We start from the raw sequence: 19,659 nt of genomic DNA on the forward strand, positions 1-19,659 counted from the left end.
CTACACATTTGAGGGGGACCAGATGGTTGTTGACAACCTGATGATCATTTAGCTGGTTATTAAAACATACATGTTGAAAAAAGAATGATCACATCCCTGTTTTTGAGTATTTTTTGTTTGTTTTACACTCATAGATCTGTATTAAAGCATTATCAATATGTTCAGCTTGCACAGTCTGTGAGTGTGTAGGGATAAAAAAATGTTATGCAAAATTCCTAATACCGTCTCTGCACCCTCTTTTACAATGCGAGGTGTTCTTCAGTTCATTGTTTCTTTTACTTTGGTAGATCTTTAACACTGTCTGGAAAGATAATGTGAGTGTGACTCATTGATTTATTCATTTATTCATATAATGCATATTATATATTTTTATTTTAGCCAAATACTCTCTTCCACACACACACACACACACACACACACACACACACACACACACACACACACACACACACACACACACACACACACACACACACGTCGTACAAACACATATAAACACACACATGCCGTATAAAGTACCTTTATTACTATACATTCAATATAGTCCGTTAGCACAGCGGCCTAGACCCACAGGTGACAGAGGGACGTCAGAGAAGTGACGCTGAAGCCTCTCTGAAATCTCGCGGAACTGAAGGTCGGCCATTTTTCCCCATTGAAAGCTGTGGTGTGTTTGTGCTTAGGTAGTGGAACAGAAAGAAAGTATCTGCAATCACTTTGATTCCAAGTTTGGATTAGTTTTAGTTTTGTTTTATAAACTCCTGGGGTTTAAAAAACCACTGATCATGTTTGTGTTCGACGTCGTTAAGTTTTCCCGTTGACATCCGAAGCTCGGGTAGATGTCTATCTAAACTACTGTCGCACAAATGGAAATGGTGCCCAGCGAAGAGAACCAGCTCGTACCAAAAGAGGTGAGATTCTCATACAACCAGCCCGGGTTGTGACAATATTATAACAGGCCCTTTGCACTCTTTATACTGTGGTTGACAATGACGCACTAATCTGACAACCATGTTTGTGTTAGAAAATGCAGCGTTTGCTGTTTGTCCACTGGAACGTAAACCGGACTGGCCGGACTAGCTGGCTAGTCACTGGCTACCTGTTCTAGCTAGCTAGCTTCCAGATTGAGATCTTTTACCTTTCTTCCTTGCCCGTTTAATTGTTTTCGCCAATAAACGGGAGCAGCTACTAATAAAATCATGCACTTCGACACAATGTGTCGAGCTCACTCAGCTCGCATGCCTTCCTCACATAATCTGTTTCCTAGTTAGATAGCTAGTTGATCCTAGTCGTGGATTAACACTATGGTGGTGTAGCTGTTTTGCTCGTTAGCTAAGCATTGTTTTTATGATAGGCGTTGCTAGCATATCCTGCTAGCCAGCTGGACGGCCTGCCGATGACACACGGCCACGAAGTAAACAATAGAGAGACCAGGGGGGTATTCCATCAACGTCGCGAAGGGAAAATCCAGATTTATTTGGATTAATCTCGCGAGATTAACAAAAATCCAGCTTTATTTGAACATTTCTCGCGAGATTTATCAACATAAGCCTGGATTTTCCTTTAGCGATGTTGATGGAATACCCCCTTGTGTTTGGCCAGCACCTATTTACAAACTGTGTCGCTAAATTAAAGAACTATTCCACTGACATGTCAAGCCTACAACTGTGTTTGCAAACCACATAACGTTTGATGCTTTGTATTGTTCAATTCAATATTTGGTTGAAGAATGTAGCTTGTTTCATTACTGCATACGTAGAGATACCAGACGGGTCCAGCCATTGCCCACGGCATAGGCGAGGGGGTTTGTTGACTGTAAAACATAGTCTAACCCTTTTCACATGAGACCATACCTGTCAGTTAGGTATGCACTTTACACAGAAATCCAACCACAAGTGACTGGCTGTTGTGCTCTTCTAACTTGTTGGTCTTTACGCTTTGTAAAGTCTTAAGCCTACTACTCACTAGCCACTATCTTGGCTGAATAAGTTTGACACAATGCAGATGCAAATAGTGTGTCAAGCTGTGGGAAGAGTTCTAGGCCTGTATACTTAGAATAACTGATTCCAGTTCACTGCAGACAGAAAATATGCCTCTGCCTTAGATTTGATCTCTTCTCTGTCAAACGCTGTCAAACTCTTTACAAATGGTGGAAAATCAAATGATATTTTTTACGTGACAAATGAACAAATGCAGAATTACAAGTAACAACAAGTATGACAAGCCTCCTTATGTTTAGTCTTAGGGTTGAGGATACGCAACGATGGATAATGCATTTCTTCCTAATTGAATAATTGACTCTAGTTTTAATCCGCTCTGGTCTCTGGGCAGAATCAGAATCTCGGTAATCAAGTGTGTTGAAGGTCCGGGCCGCTCTGTGCTCCGCGTGGCCTTGGTCAGCCCTCTCTCCATCCCCCTGATCACACGGCTGAACCCTCTGCAGGGCTCACTGCTTTCCACTGCCAAACACAGATGACAATCTACTCCAAGCCTTCCTCGTATCGCTGCCTGGGCCACTGTCACTCTGCATTTGAGCAAGGCCAGGGCCTCATCCTTATAATCCTCTGGCATTACAGTTAGATGGCCATCTTAAAATGACAGTGAATTGGTCATGGGTAGCATTAGCCTATCCATGTGTTTGTTCTAATTGTTTTACCTGGCTTGAACCAATTAATAGAGTGCCTGTCGTCATTGAGGAAAAGGACCTGAAATGTTTTTGCAATGTATCTTTACAGGAACATGCTTTTCTGAGCATAGGCCTGTCTTGCAGTGGACAGATTTTCAGATGAAGCTCATATTGTTCTCCAATGATTGGGTTTTTCCGTCTCTGAAGCAACAGCCTGGCCCAGTCTCATATCGTCTTTAGCGTGTCTTCACTGTTGAGCTGTGGAGTTGGCCAGAGCGAGTGTGTGCCTTCAGAGAGCCACCTGCTAGCTGTTGTTAAACCTCTTGACCGTTTGACGACTGCAGGTCCTGTGCAGACGAATGAGTCAGCAGGGTGGGGGGTGTTTTTTGGCCTTTGAGATTAGGGCCTAGTCCTCGAAAACTGGCGTGGGTCAAACAGCCACCTGCTGTTGGATTATGTTTATGAATAGTACCCTATAACTTTACTCAAATGCTTAAGTTAGATTTTTGTTGTTGCATAGAGCTCCAAACTCTCAAGTTTGCTGATAGTGTCCCTTGCCCTTGTGCAAGGCAGGCCTAGGAGATAACAAGCTAGAATTCATCAATGAGGGAAGGTCATTGTCATGTTTGTTTTTTGTAAACAGCCGACGAGCCGAGTCTTGTTTTTGATCAAGTTTCAGGGTTATTATTAGAATTCTTCTACTTCTGCGGTTGTCATCTAAGAGAAATTGTATGTTGACAGTTTGTCAACAGACGTGTGAATACTTCTAAATCCGATGTAGCCTAATTTCCACGCAACTCGTTAACTATAACCAAATTCTTCTGCAGAAAGCAACCCCAGTCTTGCTTTCCTAGTATTCTGGAACCTTCCACAGAAAAGTAGATTCGAAGTCAGTGTGCCGATAAGACACAGTTTTTCGGTGTCAGCAATCAGCATCTGTTTCAGGAAGTCTTTTAACCGTAGGTAATTCTGTAAAACCAGGAAGTAAATCTGATCCTTTTTCTCTCAGGTTACTCTCATGAACATTTTAGCCATACGTTTTATCCAGACCACGTCAGCAAAGTTCGCTTCACACTTGCTAGAATTATGGCTGAGAGCCACACTTGCAAGCGAATGTTTTAGCCCTTTTCATCATCCCAAATGACATGTTGTCACAATACGCTAAACACAACGCCAAACTGGTTCTCCAAAGCTGTGACCATACAAATGGGAGGCATGAGTGTGACTTCGAAAATTTAAATTTAGACCCGGCCGGTGTTATTTTCTCTGTCGGCCAGGGTGTGTATCTTCAGAGATAACTTGTGATTTATCCCCCTCCTCTCACCCTAGGAAGGTGGGCTCTGGTGGAGAGATGTTACTGTCCTGCTGGGTGTTAAAATGGCTGTAATTTGCCTCAGTTGGCAGGGGAGGAATTGTGTTTCTTAATGGAGCCCCACTCAATCAATAATGATTTACCAACAGAAAGCCTAGGGCAAGCTAATAAGTCTTTCACATCTGAGTTGTGTTTCACAATCCAAGTGTACAGCTATATGGCCAGTATGATTGTATCTAGGCTATTGTACAATGCTGTACCTAGGCCACATTTCCATGTCAGCACCTTGCGATCTTATCTGTGATAAAAATACCCTCTAATCTGATAATACACTCATGTGTTGACATCTGCGGCCCCTCTGTAGCGTCGGCCAGACTACATCTTGCCAAGATCCACCAGGTTTCTCAAGAGAGCTGAGAAAGGATCACAGTGTTTACTGGTCTTTCTTCAGATGAGAGTTTGAAAGCAGGGCCGTAGAAACCCCAGTTCACTCACACAAGCAACAGGCCAGTTGCGTAACGGTTTCCCGTCACTCTATAACAGCTGTTTTGCACTGTTTAATCTTTTGTGTTTGTTGTTTTCCTTTTTTCGCCCCTCCCCGTGTGTCGTCATCACCAGGGTATGTTTTGGAGTTGCAGGCAGAGTATTTTCGATGAGATGAAGAAGAGGTTTTCCAAGGTAGCCTCTCCTGTCGGAGTGGTGTGTGTGTGTGTGTGTGTGTGTGTGTGTGTGTGTGTGTGTGTGTGTGTGTGTGTGTGTGTGTGTGTGTGTGTGTGTGTGTGTGTGTGTGTGTGTGTGTGTGTGTGTGTGTGTGTGTGTGTGTGTGTGTGTGTGTGTGTGTGTGTGTGTGTGTGTGTGTGTGTGTGTGTGTGTGTGTGTGTGTGTGTGTGTGTGTGTGTGTGTGTGTGTGTGTGTGTGTGTGTGTGTGTGTGTGTGTGTGTGTGTGTGTGTGTGTGTGTGTGTGTGTGTGTGTGTGTGTGTGTGTGTGTGTGTGTGTGTGTGTGTGTGTGTGTGTGTGTGTGTGTGTGTGTGTGTGTGTGTGTGTGTGTGTGTGTGTGTGTGTGTGTGTGTGTGTGTGTGTGTGTGTGTGTCTCTAGGTGGGGGTGTCTAGGTTGGGGTGTGGGTGTGTTCTGCTGTGTGGTGTGTTAGCTAGCCGGCTGTGCTCAGACTGCTACAAACAAGGGTTTTATTGAGGCGGTTGAGGTTCTGATACATTAACAACATTACATTACTGGTTGAACATCACATACACATTAAACTGTCCATAAGAATTTGTGTTTGGATAAAATGTCTTGTTTTAATCCCCTCGGAAAATCCAAAATGTTCTTGGATTAGGAGTTGGAAAACATTTTTACAACAAGCCTCAAAACACACACACACACACGCGAGAAAAACGGCATCTGTGCAATACCGAAGGAAAGTCCCAGTAAGTAGCCTGCCGCTGCTGTGAAGGAACAGAGGGGCTTGTTAAGCTGGTGTTATTGCACAAGCGTCTCTGGAACAGTTGTTCTGGACACGCTCAGTCTCAGGAACACTGGCACTACAGTCCCACCACCAGCCTTAGAAACACTTCCCTTGCATCATTCCTGGAAATCCTTTCTTTTGGGGGGGGGGGGGGGAAACGAGCCCCAACTGTCACGAAAATCCCCCCAAATGTTGTCTTCAGACAATTAGCAAGCGGCTAGCCTGTTATTTCCGAAATGACATGACACTGCCAGTCGACTGAATTGAAACAGTGGAGGCCTGCCAGTTGCCTTGTGTGTGCCAGGCTTCTCGTCGTCTCTAGGAAAGACGACACAGCCTGAGTGTGAACCAGACGACACCTAAGGCTATCGTTGTTGGCTTGGAATAATTCTTGCATGGTATTGTTTTTATAAAACACACTGTGTGTGTGCTGCATTGTGACCAGCTGCTTGACATTGAACCTCGGTCTCTAGACGACAGACTCCAGAGTTTCTCTGTCTAGTCTGTCAAACATAGCTTGTTCAATGGTTACGGAGCAGTCAGAAGCAGGGTGGGCCTGTTGGCCATCAGTCAGATGAAATGACTGACAGGTCGTAGCACCGATCAGATCTCACAAGCGAGTAGACCCGTTTTCTAGATGTAAAAACGTCAAACAAGCGTTTAAATTTTTAGACTGTTGAACATCTCCATTGCTAACTTCAGACTAACTAGCAGGTGTCTAAAGACAACAGCGTGGGGCGTGAGGGGGGGGGAGCTTTCTCGTGCTCAATTGAATTTCGTCCTCCTGTGTTTCGAGGAAGATCCAATCACATGGCATCTTTTATATGGGTCCCCACCTCCCAGATATAATGCCAATATTAGATTAGATTCAACTTTGTTATCGTTGCAGAGTACAAGTACCAGACAACGATATGCAGTTTAGCATCTAACCAGAAGTATGTAAGTAAGTAAGTAAGTAAAGCTTTATTGATATAGCACCATTCATACAAGAAATGCTGCTCAAAGTGCTTTACAACAGGAATAAGAACATAATGTGAATATAAAAACATATACAAGCAGGGGGAAACAGTAAAAAGAAAAGGTAAAGATAAAATACAATAAAAATAAATGTAAAAAAGGGAAACAATGTACAACCTCTGCCTTAACGCTTAGTAATCGCTATCCATCTTCCGGCAGCGTCAGATCACAGTATTTTAACCAACTTGATTTGTAGCCTAACTGTCGTCTGTCTCTGTAGCCTAATTGTCATCTGTCGTCTGTCTCTGTAGCCTAACTGTCGTCTGTCTCTGTAGCCTAATTGTCATCTGTCGTCTGTCTCTGTAGCCTAACTGTCGTCTGTCTCTGTAGCCTAATTGTCATCTGTCGTCTGTCTCTGTAGCCTAACTGTCGTCTGTCTCTGTAGCCTAATTGTCATCTGTCAACTGGATCTGTAGCCTAACTGTCGTCTGTCTCTGTAGTAGGGCTGCAACAACGAATCGATTAAATCGATAATAATCGATAACGAAATTCGTTGGCGACGAATGCCATTATCGATTCGTCGTTTTTTTTTTCTTTTTTTTTTTTTTACATTTTTTTTTTTCCGGGTTTTGTTTCCATAACAAACCTACTTCCTGTTGACGCACGCCACGCTGTCTTGCGGCCGGTGTAGGCATCGCGAATCATAGCGAATCATAGCGCTACCTATGGCCGGAAAGGGTAGAACCTGTCCTATGACTGTCTGCTGTCAGGACATGCTAGTGAGTTAGCTAGCAGGGTTAGCTCGCTGCTGCCGCTAGCTGACTGTCACTACGCTGCTCGTCCAGCTGTAGTCTGCGTAGCTGTGCTGAGAACCAGAGCACTAACTATGTTTCTATAGAGGAGGGTTACAGCTAACTATGTTTCTATAGAGGAGGGTTACAGCTAACTTCCTATTGTTTTATTATATAAGTCCTGCTGGGCTCAGCCCTTCCATGGTCTCCTGCTCTCCATGCAAATGCAGAGTGAGGCACTGACTGTCGCCTAGCCTATTGTATGGAGTGAGAGGACACATTGCATTGTTTTGGAGCATATCTGTTATATAAAAACATTAGTGTCATGTCTGTAGCCTATATTGCACTTTGGGTTACTGACCTTTACATTAAGCAAAGTTATTACCTAAAACAATGCATGTATTGAGCTAGAGTTCAACTACTTTATTGAAACAATCTACCGCCATAGTCCATGGCCTGTTGTTAAACCTATTTGATGTAGCAAAGCCTTTTTTATTTATATTATTTTTTATTTTTTATTAATACTTATTTATTTTGCACATGTATATGTATAGGCCTGGCTGATTTAGAAAACATAAAATACAATTTGCAAAAGAAATATTTTTTAATAAAAAAAAAAAAAAGTTTTTTAAAAATCTTTCCCCCCCGCTTTTTGTGTATCCGATTTGTCGATTAATCGATAAGATAATCGTCAGATTAATCGATTATCAAAATAATCGTTAGTTGCAGCCCTACTCTGTAGCCTAATTGTCATCTGTCAACTGGATCTGTAGCCTAACTGTCGTCTATCAACTGGATCTGTAGCCTAACTGTCGTCTGTCTCTGTAGCCTAACTGTCATCTGTCGTCTCTCTCTGTAGCCTAATTGTCGTCTATCAACTGGGTCTGTAGCCTAACTGTCCTCTGTCAGGGACACTGTAGCCTATCCTGTTCCTGTTCAGAAGTGCGAATACTGATATAAAACATGATACAATATGCTGTAAGGATGACAGGCGTTGTCTCTGAGATACACCGTAGGCTACATTTATCCCTATGAGTTCCAGCTGTGAAAAAAACAAAAAACAATGTGTATCCAAATGAGCTTGGACAATGTTGTGTTCCGGATAGCCTAATGGTTAAGTGACGTCTGTAATGTGCCTCTCCTGGCTTACCGTTTTAAGCTGCGAGTCTTCCAAGAACGAACGCAAAACACACTCCCCAGTAGGTCATACCAGCACTGCATTGCACAACCATGTTGCTCTAGTTTCCTCGTGCCCAGCGTGTGCCTGCCCGGTATGATGACGACGTTGTTTGACTTTGAAGAATGTTCCTAACCACTGTCCTCTCCCCTCGGCACCCCTCAAGTGCATGTACACAAACTACTAACATGTTAGCATAGTTCCTAAACCAGAATGCCGAATGAAAGCTAGTCCCGCTGAGTCCCTTTACTGTGTGTGTGTGACTGTGTGACTGTGTGTGTGTGTGTGTGTGTGTGTGTGTGTGTGTGTGTGTGTGTGTCTGTCTGTCTGTCGTCTGTCTGTCGTGTGTGTGTGTGTGTGTGTGTGTGTGTGTGTGTGTGTGTGTGTCTGTGTCTGTCTGTCTGTCTGTCTGTGTGTTTCTGTCGGTCGTGTGTGTGTGTGTGTGTGTGTGTGTGTGTGTGTGTCATGTCTTGCAGATAGAGAATGCAGCAGAGGAGCCCAGGGTGCTGTGTATCGTCCAGGACACCACCAACTCCAAGACCGTCAACGAGAGACTGACAGTCAACCTGCCCGCGTCCACGACCCTCTCCAAGCTGTTTGAAGATGTGGCCCACAAGGCGGGTTACGTGAGGGGCACCTTTGACCTGGCGTGGGGCAACTCTGCAGACATGGTGAGAGGGCCGTCAAAGACCCACGGGGCAGCGTGCTTTCCAAAACAAAGCCCTAAGTCCTTTTGTTACGTCCTGCTCCCAAACTAAACATCTAGCCTAATCCCATGGCTGAATCGGGACCACCATGAAGAGTGCTCTCTTGTGGTTCCATTTTTACATTTTCTTTTTGCCATTTTAGCAGACACCTTTATCCAAAGCGACTTACAACAAAATACAGTTGACTAATTAAGTCGCCTTTTCACTCGTCATAGCAGGAAAACGTAATTGCAGTCGTAATGCTAGAAGAAGGAAGAGAAAACTGTACAGGGGGACTAGAGGGGATGGAGATGTCTCAGGGCGTGAATAACAGGTTATTAGTGGGTTTGATTTGTTTATGTGACTCCCGTACCTGGCTCTTAGCTAATCCTACTGCTGACCCAGAGCCCAGGTGTCCAGGCCGGTGTTATCTCACTGAGTAGGTCAGTGGATTATGCTCTGTTTTCACTCCTGGCTGGCAAGCTGGCAGGATGGCTGGATACTCACCCCCCCCCCGGCCCCGTCCCCGCAAATAAGAATAGAAATTCCCTGTGGCTATGTCCCATGCGGTACACTCCGCACACAAAAGATAATGTCCTCCCACTGAGCCAAGATGGAGGGAGAAGATACCCCTGTATTAAGTTTTTTTCATGGTCCGCTGATCCGGTTTGAACGGGAACTGGTGATATCTCTGTCTCTTCAGCCAGGTTCCATGTTCTCTGCAGGTTGGTGTTGTTGCTCCCCTGCAGTCTCTGTTCTGCTCCTCTCATGCTCAGACCTGCCTGTCTGTATTGTGGTCTGAACAAAGCCAGGCCTCAAGTCTTTCTTGTTTTTGTCTCACTGTGTGTCCCCCCCCCCCCAGGCACCGTTGGACCACAGCAGTGAGATGTCGCTCTCTGACTCCGGGTTCGAGTCCGGGAAGAGGAACTTCCTCCAGCTCACAGATAAAGACGGCGAGCAGCCACAGATTGTGTCGGTGAGTCGGGTCGAGATTTTCGGTTTGCCCGGATTTTCTTTCTGTACAGGTTTGAACATTCACTGTGTAAAAAAGCACTAAGTTAGTCGCAATGAAAGACTAGTGGGTTTGTGCCCGAACCTTAAATCCATCCTCCGTAACGTCCGTCTGTGTAGGAGGAGTCGGGTACGGCGGAGGGCAGCGGTTTGGAAGACAGCACCCAGGAGCGCTTCATCGGCCCCCTGCCCAGAGACGGCACGGTGGGGTGCAGCAGCGACTACAGCAGCCCCTCCTACTCCTACTCCTCCATCCTCAACAAGTCAGAGACAGGTATACAAGCCCTCTCTCTCTCTCTCTCTCTCTCTCTCTCTCTCCCCCCCCCCCCCCCCCCTGTCCCAAACATGACCTCACTTCCTGTCACATGACCCCTTCCTGATCTCCCACTTCCTGTCTGTCCCCCTTTTCTCCTCCTTATAGGATACGTGGGTTTGGTGAACCAAGCCATGACCTGCTATTTGAACAGCCTTCTCCAGACACTGTTCATGACCCCGGAGTTCAGGAACGCGCTGTACAAGTGAGTGCCTGTTCTTGTGGAGCTTTTTTTTTTTTTGCATGATAAGCCTGTACCGTGTGTTTGGGTTTTGAACGAGAAAACTACTGCTCCTAAATCTGGCTTCTTTGGGGTTCTTCTTTTCCCCCCCCCCTCCCCCCTAACGGTCCTCTTATTTTCTTCTTTCAGCTGGGAGTTTGAGGAGTCTGAGGAAGAGCCGGTCAACAGCATCCCCTACCAGCTGCAGAGGTTGTTCATCCTGCTGCAGACCAGCAAGAAGAGGGCCATCGAGACCACGGATGTGACGCGCAGTTTCGGCTGGGACAGCAGCGAGGGTGAGTGGGGGGACAGCAGTGGGGACAGCAGTGAGGGTGAGTGGGGACAGCAGCGAGGGGGAGTGGGGGACAGCAGCGAGGGGGAGTGGGGACAGCAGCGAGGGGGAGTGGGGGACAGCAGCGAGGGGGAGTGGGGACAGCAGCGAGGGGGAGTGGGGACAGCAGCGAGGGTGAGTGGGGGACAGCAGCGAGGGGGAGTGGGGGACAGCAGCGAGGGGGAGTGGGGGACAGCAGCGAGGGTGAGTGGGGACAGCAGCGAGGGTGAGTGGGGACAGCAGCGAGGGTGAGTGGGGACAGCAGCGAGGGTGAGTGGGGGACAGCAGCGAGGGGGAGTGGGGGACAGCAGCGAGGGGGAGTGGGGACAGCGGCGAGGGTGAGTGGGGGACAGCGGCGAGGGGGAGTGGGGGACAGCAGCGAGGGGGAGTGGGGACAGCGGCGAGGGTGAGTGGGGGACAGCAGCGAGGGGGAGTGGGGACAGCAGCGAGGGGGAGTGGGGGACAGCAGCGAGGGGGAGTGGGGACAGCGGTGAGGGTGAGTGGGGGACAGCAGCGAGGGGGAGTGGGGGACAGCAGCGAGGGTGAGTGGGGGACAGCAGCGAGGGGGAGTGGGGGACAGCGGCGAGGGTGATTGGGGGACAGCAGCGCTCCGCGCCGTGTCTAGACACGTCCCCCAGTCAGCCGTCTTAAACAGGAGTAGCCCCATGCTTGGCTGCTCCTGGTGTTAGGGTCTCAGATAAAGAGAGATCGGGGTGGTGTTTGGGGGAGGGGAACAAGACTGCACGTTGTGCTTGTTCGGCTGAGGTCACTGAGTCTAAACAGGTGTGTCTTTGTCTGTGTCCGTGTGTATGTGCACATTGTTTGTCTGTCCCTTCCATGGGGTGTGTGTGTGTGTGTGTGTGTGTGTGTGTACGAATGTGTGTGTTTTCAGCCTGGCAGCAGCATGACGTCCAGGAGCTGTGCAGGGTCATGTTTGACGCCCTGGAGCAGAAGTGGAAACAGACAGAGCAGGTATGAGAGAGAGGGGACCCTGCCCCCCCCCCCCCCCCCCCCGTCTGACACTAACACTAATCCACACAGCCAATAAGAGCCTCTCCCAGGCTCAGCACAAAGGCCCTACTGTGGGAAGGTGGTTAGTAAGCCTGAGGGTAAGCTATTTCTGATCTCACGAGTTTGGTGTAAACAGTAAAAATGACGTTCAATGTGGAAGCACAAGGCCTACACAAAGCCTTTTTTCTTTGTATTTTTTTCTTTTTACTTGCTGTATTTACAAAAAAAAATGTCTTGAATTCTCTGAGACAATCATGAGAAAAGTCCCATTTGGAATATGGTATGTTTACATTCACCTCAGGGTACTTTCCTGCTCCTGTGTTTTAACAGATATGCACAGTCACCGAAGTACTGATTCGTCCAACTGTTTAGTAGAAGTGAAGTGTGTAAACTGTTGCTTGTGTCATTGTCTGTAGGGTGTGGACATTTAGGGAAGTCCAAGGTCTGCTCGGGTCATTCTACGCCTGCCTTAATCTTGTAGAGGGTGTGTGAGTTATGATGGGGGTATTTGCGGGTTGTTAGAATGTGTCACTGTGTTTTTTTACAGTGCCGGTGTGAGCGTGCGTGCGTGTGTTTTTATCAGCAGTATTAACACAGTGTTAGAGTTCCTGTGAGTGTGTTAAGTGTGACCATGGTGGTCTGACTCCCTCATGCCCCCCCCCCCCTCTGCCAGGCTGACCTGATTAACCAGCTGTACCAGGGCAAGCTGAAGGACTACGTACGCTGTCTGGAGTGTGGCTACGAGAGCTGGAGGATCGACACGTACCTGGACATCCCACTGGTCATCAGACCTTTCGGAGCCAGTCAGGCTTACAGCACTGTGGTGCGTGTCTCTCGGACTCACTGTCCCCTTTTTAAAATAGTTTTTTTTATTTTTTATTATTCATCACTCTTAAACAACCTTTCTGTTTATGAACACACAATCATGTGATAACGTCAAAGTCTCCGGAGCCCCGCCATGAGGAAGCAAAAAAAGTGATCGGCGGAAAAGTGATCGTGCTGCGTTGCGTCACATCAATGTTGTATGAACGTTAAGGTACGCGATCAGACGGGTTGTTAACTGATCTGACGCCTCTCCTGACCCCTCTGTGAAACAGGAGGAGGCCCTGCAGGCCTTCATCCAGCCGGAGACTCTGGACGGGGCCAACCAGTACTTCTGCGACCGCTGCAAGAAAAAATGTGACGCCCGTAAGGTGAGGAACACTGGAACACCTGGAAGAGAAATGTCAAAAACAACAAGAGAAAGAGAGAGCGGTGTGTCTGGTTACCCTGTTTGTCTGTCTGTTGTGGTTTGAACGGGTGAACTTCTTCTAGAAGGGGACATTGGTGTTTAGAGGTGGTCGGCCATTAATGCTGCATTGAGTGGGGGGGGGGGGGGGTAGCCTAGAGGTTAGAGAGGCCGACTAGCAATCGGAAGGTCGCTGGTTTGATCCCCACCTCAGGAGGTTGGCTGCATGTGCCCTTGAGCAAGGCACTTAACCCCTAATTGCTCCTTGGGTGCCGACTATGGCTGACCCTGTGCCTAGAGCAAAAAAATACAAAATTCCAACAATTGCCTCTTCTTCTCCTTCTCCTTCTTCTCCTCCTTCTCCTTCTTTTCCTTCTTTTCCTCCTTCTCCTTCTTCTTCTCTGTCCTCCACAGGGGCTGAGGTTTCTGCACTTTCCCTACCTGCTGACCCTGCAGCTGAAGCGCTTCGACTTCGACTACACCACTATGCACCGCATCAAACTCAACGACCGCATGTCCTTCCCCGAGGAGCTGGACATGAGCCCCTTCATCGACGTGGAGGACGAGGTGAGAGACCCTCCCTCCCTCCCTCCTCCCCACCCACACCACACTCCTTCACCGTCACACACAGTAAAGCACGGTGGTTCTCTAGCCTGGTGGTGCCAGAGCCTCTAAGTCCCTCAGGTCCACGCTAATGGGATTTCTAATTGTCTTTCAACAGAATGAAATCTATTAGTGATTTCAATGGGGGTCATCATTAATTCATGATTGACTGTAACTGATACCTGACCACTGTCTACCCTCTCTCTCTCTCTCTCTCTCTCTCTCTCTCTCTCTCTCTCTCTCTCTCTCTCTCTCTTTCTCTCTGTCTGTCGCTCACTCAATGTCCGACCCGTATAGAAGTCCCCTCAGACGGAGAGCTGCACGGACAGCGGGGCAGAGAACGAGGGCAGTTGCCACAGCGACCAGATGAGCAACGACTTCTCCACGGACGACGGCGTGGACGAGGGCATCTGTCTGGACAGCACCAGCACTACCGAGAGGGTTCTGAAGCCAAAGGTAACCGAGCCTCGACACCGTAGACCCGTTCCACGCCACAGGGCTGCATAACCAGGGCCAACCGCCGATGGCACCACCGATAGCACCACCGATAGCACCACCGATAGCCAGAACATTAGGTGACCTTTGGTTTCACAATGACAGTACAGTACAGCTCGGCTCGGCTCGGCTTTGACGGGGGCCCAACCAGTACTTTTGCGAACGCCGAGAGAAAAAAATGTGACGCCAGTAAGATGAGGAAACTGGAACCCTTTGAAGAGAAATGTAAAAAAAAAAAAAAAGTTTACATTTTTATGTCGGTACATGGCAAAAAAAAAAAAGTTTCCCTCTTCTTTTTCTCTCTCGGAAGGATTTTATCCCCAAACTGACCCCGCCAAGACACAGTTTGTCGATACATGGCAAAGTCTCCGACTCCATCTGTCCGTATATCGAGTGAACTATCGTTAATTCACTCCAAAGCCTGACCGAGCTGAGCTGTTACTGTCATTGTGAATCCAAAGGTCACCTGCCTTTCTGCTCACGGTGCCAGACAGCGACATGTTATCGATGTGGATGTGTTGCCATTTAGGCCCTGACTGTCAGCTACCCACCACCACCTAACCCATGTCTCACCTGCAGAGTTCGTTGACCTTTGAGCTGTTCTCGGTGATGGTGCATTCTGGGAGCGCCGCGGGCGGCCACTACTACGCCTGCATCAGATCCTTCACCGACGGCCAGTGGTACAGCTACAACGACCAGCACGTCAGCAAGGTCTGCTCACTCAGATTACCGTTTGGCGTGGATGAAATGCTATAAGACAAAATCGAGTCTCCCCCCCCCCCTCGTCCCAGGCTGCGTCGATACTAACCTCATCCCCCGAGCCACAAGGCTTTTAATAGACCGAAAGACTGAACCTTTTGTAGTTTTAACATGTCATTCGTTTGTCGGCTGTCAACAACACAACAGTACACTGTCTTCATCTGTTCTGTGTGTGTTCTGTGTGTGTGTGTGTACGTGCAGATCACCCAGGAAGATATCAGGAAGACCTACGGGGGGTCCTCAGGAAGCAGAGGCTATTACTCCAGTGCCTTTGCCAGGTCGGTGGTCCTCCCTCACTCCCTCACTCACCCACTCACCCACCCTCTCAGCCAGCCACTCTCTCTGCATCGATCTGAAACCAGTCAACAAGTCCCTGGAGAATCCTCCTCTCCCCTGTCTCTTCCCTCACAGTACTAATGCACGCAGCCAGCGGCCAGTGAAACAGATACACAACATCATGCCAGTCACACGTCTTCCAATCATGTTCAACGCTTAGAGAGACTGATTAGGACGAGCTCTTTGGGCTTGTTGACTGTGGAGTATAGACGTCTCTCTCTCTCTCTCTCTCTGAGACAAACAAGAAGGTGGTTGTTTGAGAGAGGACAAAAGGTGTCGTTGATAGCGGCTTTTATGTAACGCCGCCCCGCGTTCGTTCATTCATTTGTTATCGGGTGTAGAACTCTGATAAGATGTAACGCTTGACTGTCCCCACCCATCCCACCACTCTGTCGAGTGAACTGGTGTTTTCTGCTCCTGTTTTCGACAGCTCTACCAATGCCTACATGCTGATCTATCGGTTGAAAGACCCCACACGGAACGCAAGTAAGGGAAAGCCATTCAACAATGTCTATTGTCCAACTCCAGAGTTTCAGTGCGTAGAAAATGATTGCGTTTAAACTACAGGCCTGTAAAACACATGTTTGATATTCCTAGTTTTTTTTTTTTTTTTTTTTTTTCTCTCTCTCCGCAATGCCCCCAGTTCCTCTCGTTTGAGAGACTTATTCCCGTGCCTGACTCCGAGCACGTCGTTCCTTCTATCCGCAGAGTACCTCGAGGCGGAGGACTTCCCGGAGCACATCACGCGTCTCGTGCAGAAGGAGAAGGAGTCTGAGGAGCAGGAGAAGAGACAGAGGGAGATCGAGCGCAACACCTGCAAGGTCTGTCACCCTGTCGTCCCCCCGCCATTTCTTTTACGACACCTCCTTTACTGCCACCGCCGCCGTGTTCTCCATGTCGTCGTGTTCGGATTGAGACCTGAACCTCACCCCCCCCCCCCCTGCTCTTCCTCTGTCCAGATCAAGCTGTTCTGCATGCATCCCGTGAAGATGATGATGATGATGGAGAACAAGCTCGAGGTGCACAAGGACAAGACCTTCCGCGAGGCGACCGAGATGGCCTACAAGGTAGTCTCGTCCAGAGATGGACGGTTTTAGCTGTGGAAAGAATTGAAACACCAAACTGGCTCAGGGAGCTGTAGTCAAGAGTAGAGGGTAGAGGGTATAAGGCTTAGTGGTGGCAATGGTGACCTAGTGGATAGTGAGTTGCACTGCTGATCAGAAGGTCCTGAGTTCAAATCCCACCAGGGGAACACCACCACTAGTGTGCCCTTGAGTAAGGCACTTAGCCCTAAATGACTCCAGTGAAACTCTTCCTGTAATCTCGAATTGAACGTCGCTTTGGGTAAAAGCATCCGCTAAATGTTTCAAATGTAACATGTAAAGTAGAGAACATTGAATGATCCGGTTCCCTACTGGTACTCCTGTGACTCACTGAACCTAAAGCTCCAGAACAGAGTGGTTTTAGTTCAGTCACATGATCGATCTGACTAACGGATTGATGGATTTTCTGTATTGTGTGTGTGTGTGTGTGTGTGTTTTCTTTCTGTGTTTCTCCTGTCCGGCCCGCCAGCTGATGGACCTGGAGGGCGTGGTGTCGCTGGACTGCTGTCGCCTGGTCAAGTACGACGAGTTCCACGAGTACCTGGAGCGCTCCTACGAGGGCGAGGAGGACACGCCCATGGGCCTGCTGCTGGGCGGCGTCAAGTCCTCCTACATGTTCGACCTCCTGCTGGAGACCCGCAGGCCCGAGCAGGTCTTCCAGCCGTACAAACCCGGAGGTGAGAGAGGGGGGGAGGGAGGGAAACGAAACACGTTCGTAAACAACTCTGTACACAACACAATGGCCGTGGTCTTTCCCCAGCCGTACGACGTCAGCTGGACGTCAGCGCTCCCAGTCTCAGTGTTTCATACCACACAGATAAGTAGTCTCGTCATAGCCATAGAAACCCCAGAGGTCAGGACGCTCATTCATAAGCCTGAATACAATGACGGTACAGAGTGCAGCACACCACAGTAGAGGTCAGTCATTCACTAGGGAACACTCACGCCTAACAGGCAATTACAGTAAAAAAAAAAAAAGAAAGAAAGAAAACACAGTGATTTTTTTTTTTTTGGAGCAGAGTGATTTTTCAATGCCACATTCTTCTCTCTCTCTCTCTCTCTCTCTCTCTCTCTCTCTCTCTCTCTCTCTCTCTCTCTCTCTCTCTCTCTCTCTCTCTCTCTCTCTCTCTCTGTGTGTGTCTTTGTCTTCAGAGGTCATGGTGAAGGTGCACGTGGTGAATCTAAAGGGTGAGAGCATCGCCTCGCCTGTCAGCGTCCGGGCCTACCTGAACCAGACGGTCACTGAGTTCAAGCAGCTCATCGCACAGGTAAAGCCTCTTCAAAAGCCCTCCCCTCTACCCTCCCAAACCCTTCCCCTCTACCCTTCCAAACCCTTCCCCTCTACCCTTCCCCTCTACCCTTCCAAACCCTCCACTCTTCCCATCTCATAGAGCAGGCATTTTAGGTGTGACTACAGCAGCTGATCTAGTCTATACATGTTAGACCGAGAAGGATACCACCACTATGTGTGGTTGAGGTCTCTGTTGAAGTCCCTCCCTCCCCCCCTCCCTCTCCTCATGTGAGTGTATCTGTTGTCCTCAGGCTACAGAACTCTCGTCAGACACCATGCGTGTGGTCCTGGAGCGCTGCTACAACGACCTCCGCCTCCTCCACGTCCCCAACAAAACCCTGAAGGCAGAGGGCTTCTTCAGGAGCAACAAGGTCCCTGTCCCTGACTTACCGATGTTGGAATTGTAGTTTCCAGTATTTTTTTGGGTTTTAATATTATATAGTATACTTTTTATTTATTTTTAACCCATTAAGGCCTAAAACGAGAAACCTGACAGTTTTCTGGAAATTCAACAAAAGTGTCAACGCCTACTAAAAAAAATATTTCTCAGCCTCTGTAGCAGATAGAAACGAATTTCAAAAAGTATTTAAAAGCTTACACCAGTGGCTTTCATCGGGATATGAGTTAAATTTTTATTAAGGAGTCCAAACCTTCATTAAAAATTATTTAAGCACTATTTTCAATAAAAATAAGGGTTAGGGTTAGGGCAGGACAGAGGGCAGTCCCCTCACATAATCCATGTCAGCTGCCTGGTTGTCCTGGAGGTGCAGATACCTGGAAATCCAGATATAAATTCATGTAAGTTACCTTGGATGAAAGCAATATAACATATACACCATTGGAAGAAATATAAATAGTTCTCTTTAGCCTACTATAATAATAATAATAATAATAATAATAATAATAATAATAATAATAATAATAAAAGACACCTAAAGTATTAGGAGACATAAACATAGTCATTTCTTATTATACTATCATCACAATGAATTAGTATTATTATTGTTATTACCTCCAGAGACAAATCTGTCCCGGGACATGTGCTTTGGGAAATTGGTCTTGAAGAGATCTTTCTTCTGTTACCAATAGTCTCTCCGAACTGACAGTATAAGAAGCCCCATACTGATGCACGGGCCATTAAAAGACTTCATCTCCGTCAGACTAACGTCATCCCACTTTGCTCTGGTAGGGCTTTCACACCGGCAAAGAACCGTGCCGGTTCGCGTTCGCGTTCGTGTTCGGAAACCTCCGACCGCGTTCATACCAGTGTATCGTTCGCCAGACAGCGCCAACGTTCGGAGGTTTCCGAACGCGAACGCGAACCGGCACGGCTCTTTGCCGGTGTGAAAGCCCTGGGTGGAGTGGTTCTGGTCTGGGCACTATAAAGGTTTGTCTTGGTGACGAGACGCGCCAGAGTTCCTCTGTAAAAATATTTTCAAATACCTGCATCGGTGTTGCGTCTGCAGGTATATTGATTTTCACCCCCGGGTGCGGTTGAAACGCATTACGGATTACGGTGCTAGTTGTCTGTCTTCCATTCCGTTTCAAAGCCTTTTAAATCATCCGAATCAGTTATAACATTGTGATAATAATAATAATAATAATAGTAATAACTTTTATTTGTATAGCGCTTTTCCTGCAAACGTTGCAGCTCATCATCAATATCGCTCACTTCAGAACTAACTTCAGAAACCTCTCCGCTGTTGTCAAGATATCGTAAAAAATAATAGAAAAAGAATGTGGAAAAAATACAAATACTACAAAATGACGTATCCGCTTTCCCGGCTTGAAAGGTAGAACAGCGCAACAGCGCCCCCGGTTTAAATGAGTTAATGTCCTTTCGTGCATCTAATGTGATTTTTTACAGGTGGTGTTGTTGAGTTTTGTGCTAACATTTTACACTCTGTGGTTTGGTATGGATGTCTGTCTCCTCAGGTGTTTGTGGAGA

At 47.5% G+C, this 19,659-nt stretch overlaps 1 protein-coding gene across 1 annotated transcript in view; it reads left to right on the forward strand.

The window, feature by feature from the left end:
* Positions 1 to 755: 755 nt before the first annotated feature.
* usp47 (ubiquitin specific peptidase 47) overlaps positions 756 to 19,659 on the forward strand; it is a 25,349-nt gene continuing 6,445 nt past the window's right edge. The window contains exons 1-20 of the mRNA XM_080531733.1: positions 756 to 908; positions 8,801 to 8,995; positions 9,873 to 9,986; positions 10,142 to 10,295; positions 10,443 to 10,539; positions 10,705 to 10,850; positions 11,778 to 11,857; positions 12,570 to 12,719; positions 12,994 to 13,089; positions 13,539 to 13,691; positions 14,025 to 14,183; positions 14,802 to 14,933; positions 15,183 to 15,259; positions 15,748 to 15,803; positions 16,026 to 16,138; positions 16,277 to 16,384; positions 16,890 to 17,097; positions 17,573 to 17,688; positions 17,963 to 18,082; positions 19,647 to 19,659. The exon at positions 19,647 to 19,659 is cut by the window's right edge and continues 903 nt beyond it. Coding sequence (XP_080387859.1) covers positions 864 to 908; positions 8,801 to 8,995; positions 9,873 to 9,986; positions 10,142 to 10,295; positions 10,443 to 10,539; positions 10,705 to 10,850; positions 11,778 to 11,857; positions 12,570 to 12,719; positions 12,994 to 13,089; positions 13,539 to 13,691; positions 14,025 to 14,183; positions 14,802 to 14,933; positions 15,183 to 15,259; positions 15,748 to 15,803; positions 16,026 to 16,138; positions 16,277 to 16,384; positions 16,890 to 17,097; positions 17,573 to 17,688; positions 17,963 to 18,082; positions 19,647 to 19,659 — 2,332 coding nt within the window. The 5' untranslated portion in view covers positions 756 to 863. The remainder of the gene's footprint in view (positions 909 to 8,800; positions 8,996 to 9,872; positions 9,987 to 10,141; positions 10,296 to 10,442; positions 10,540 to 10,704; positions 10,851 to 11,777; positions 11,858 to 12,569; positions 12,720 to 12,993; positions 13,090 to 13,538; positions 13,692 to 14,024; positions 14,184 to 14,801; positions 14,934 to 15,182; positions 15,260 to 15,747; positions 15,804 to 16,025; positions 16,139 to 16,276; positions 16,385 to 16,889; positions 17,098 to 17,572; positions 17,689 to 17,962; positions 18,083 to 19,646) is intronic.

The sequence above is a fragment of the Nansenia antarctica genome (assembly GCF_963989245.1).
Source record: "Nansenia antarctica genome assembly, chromosome: 1".
NCBI classification, from domain to species: domain Eukaryota; kingdom Metazoa; phylum Chordata; class Actinopteri; order Argentiniformes; family Microstomatidae; genus Nansenia; species Nansenia antarctica.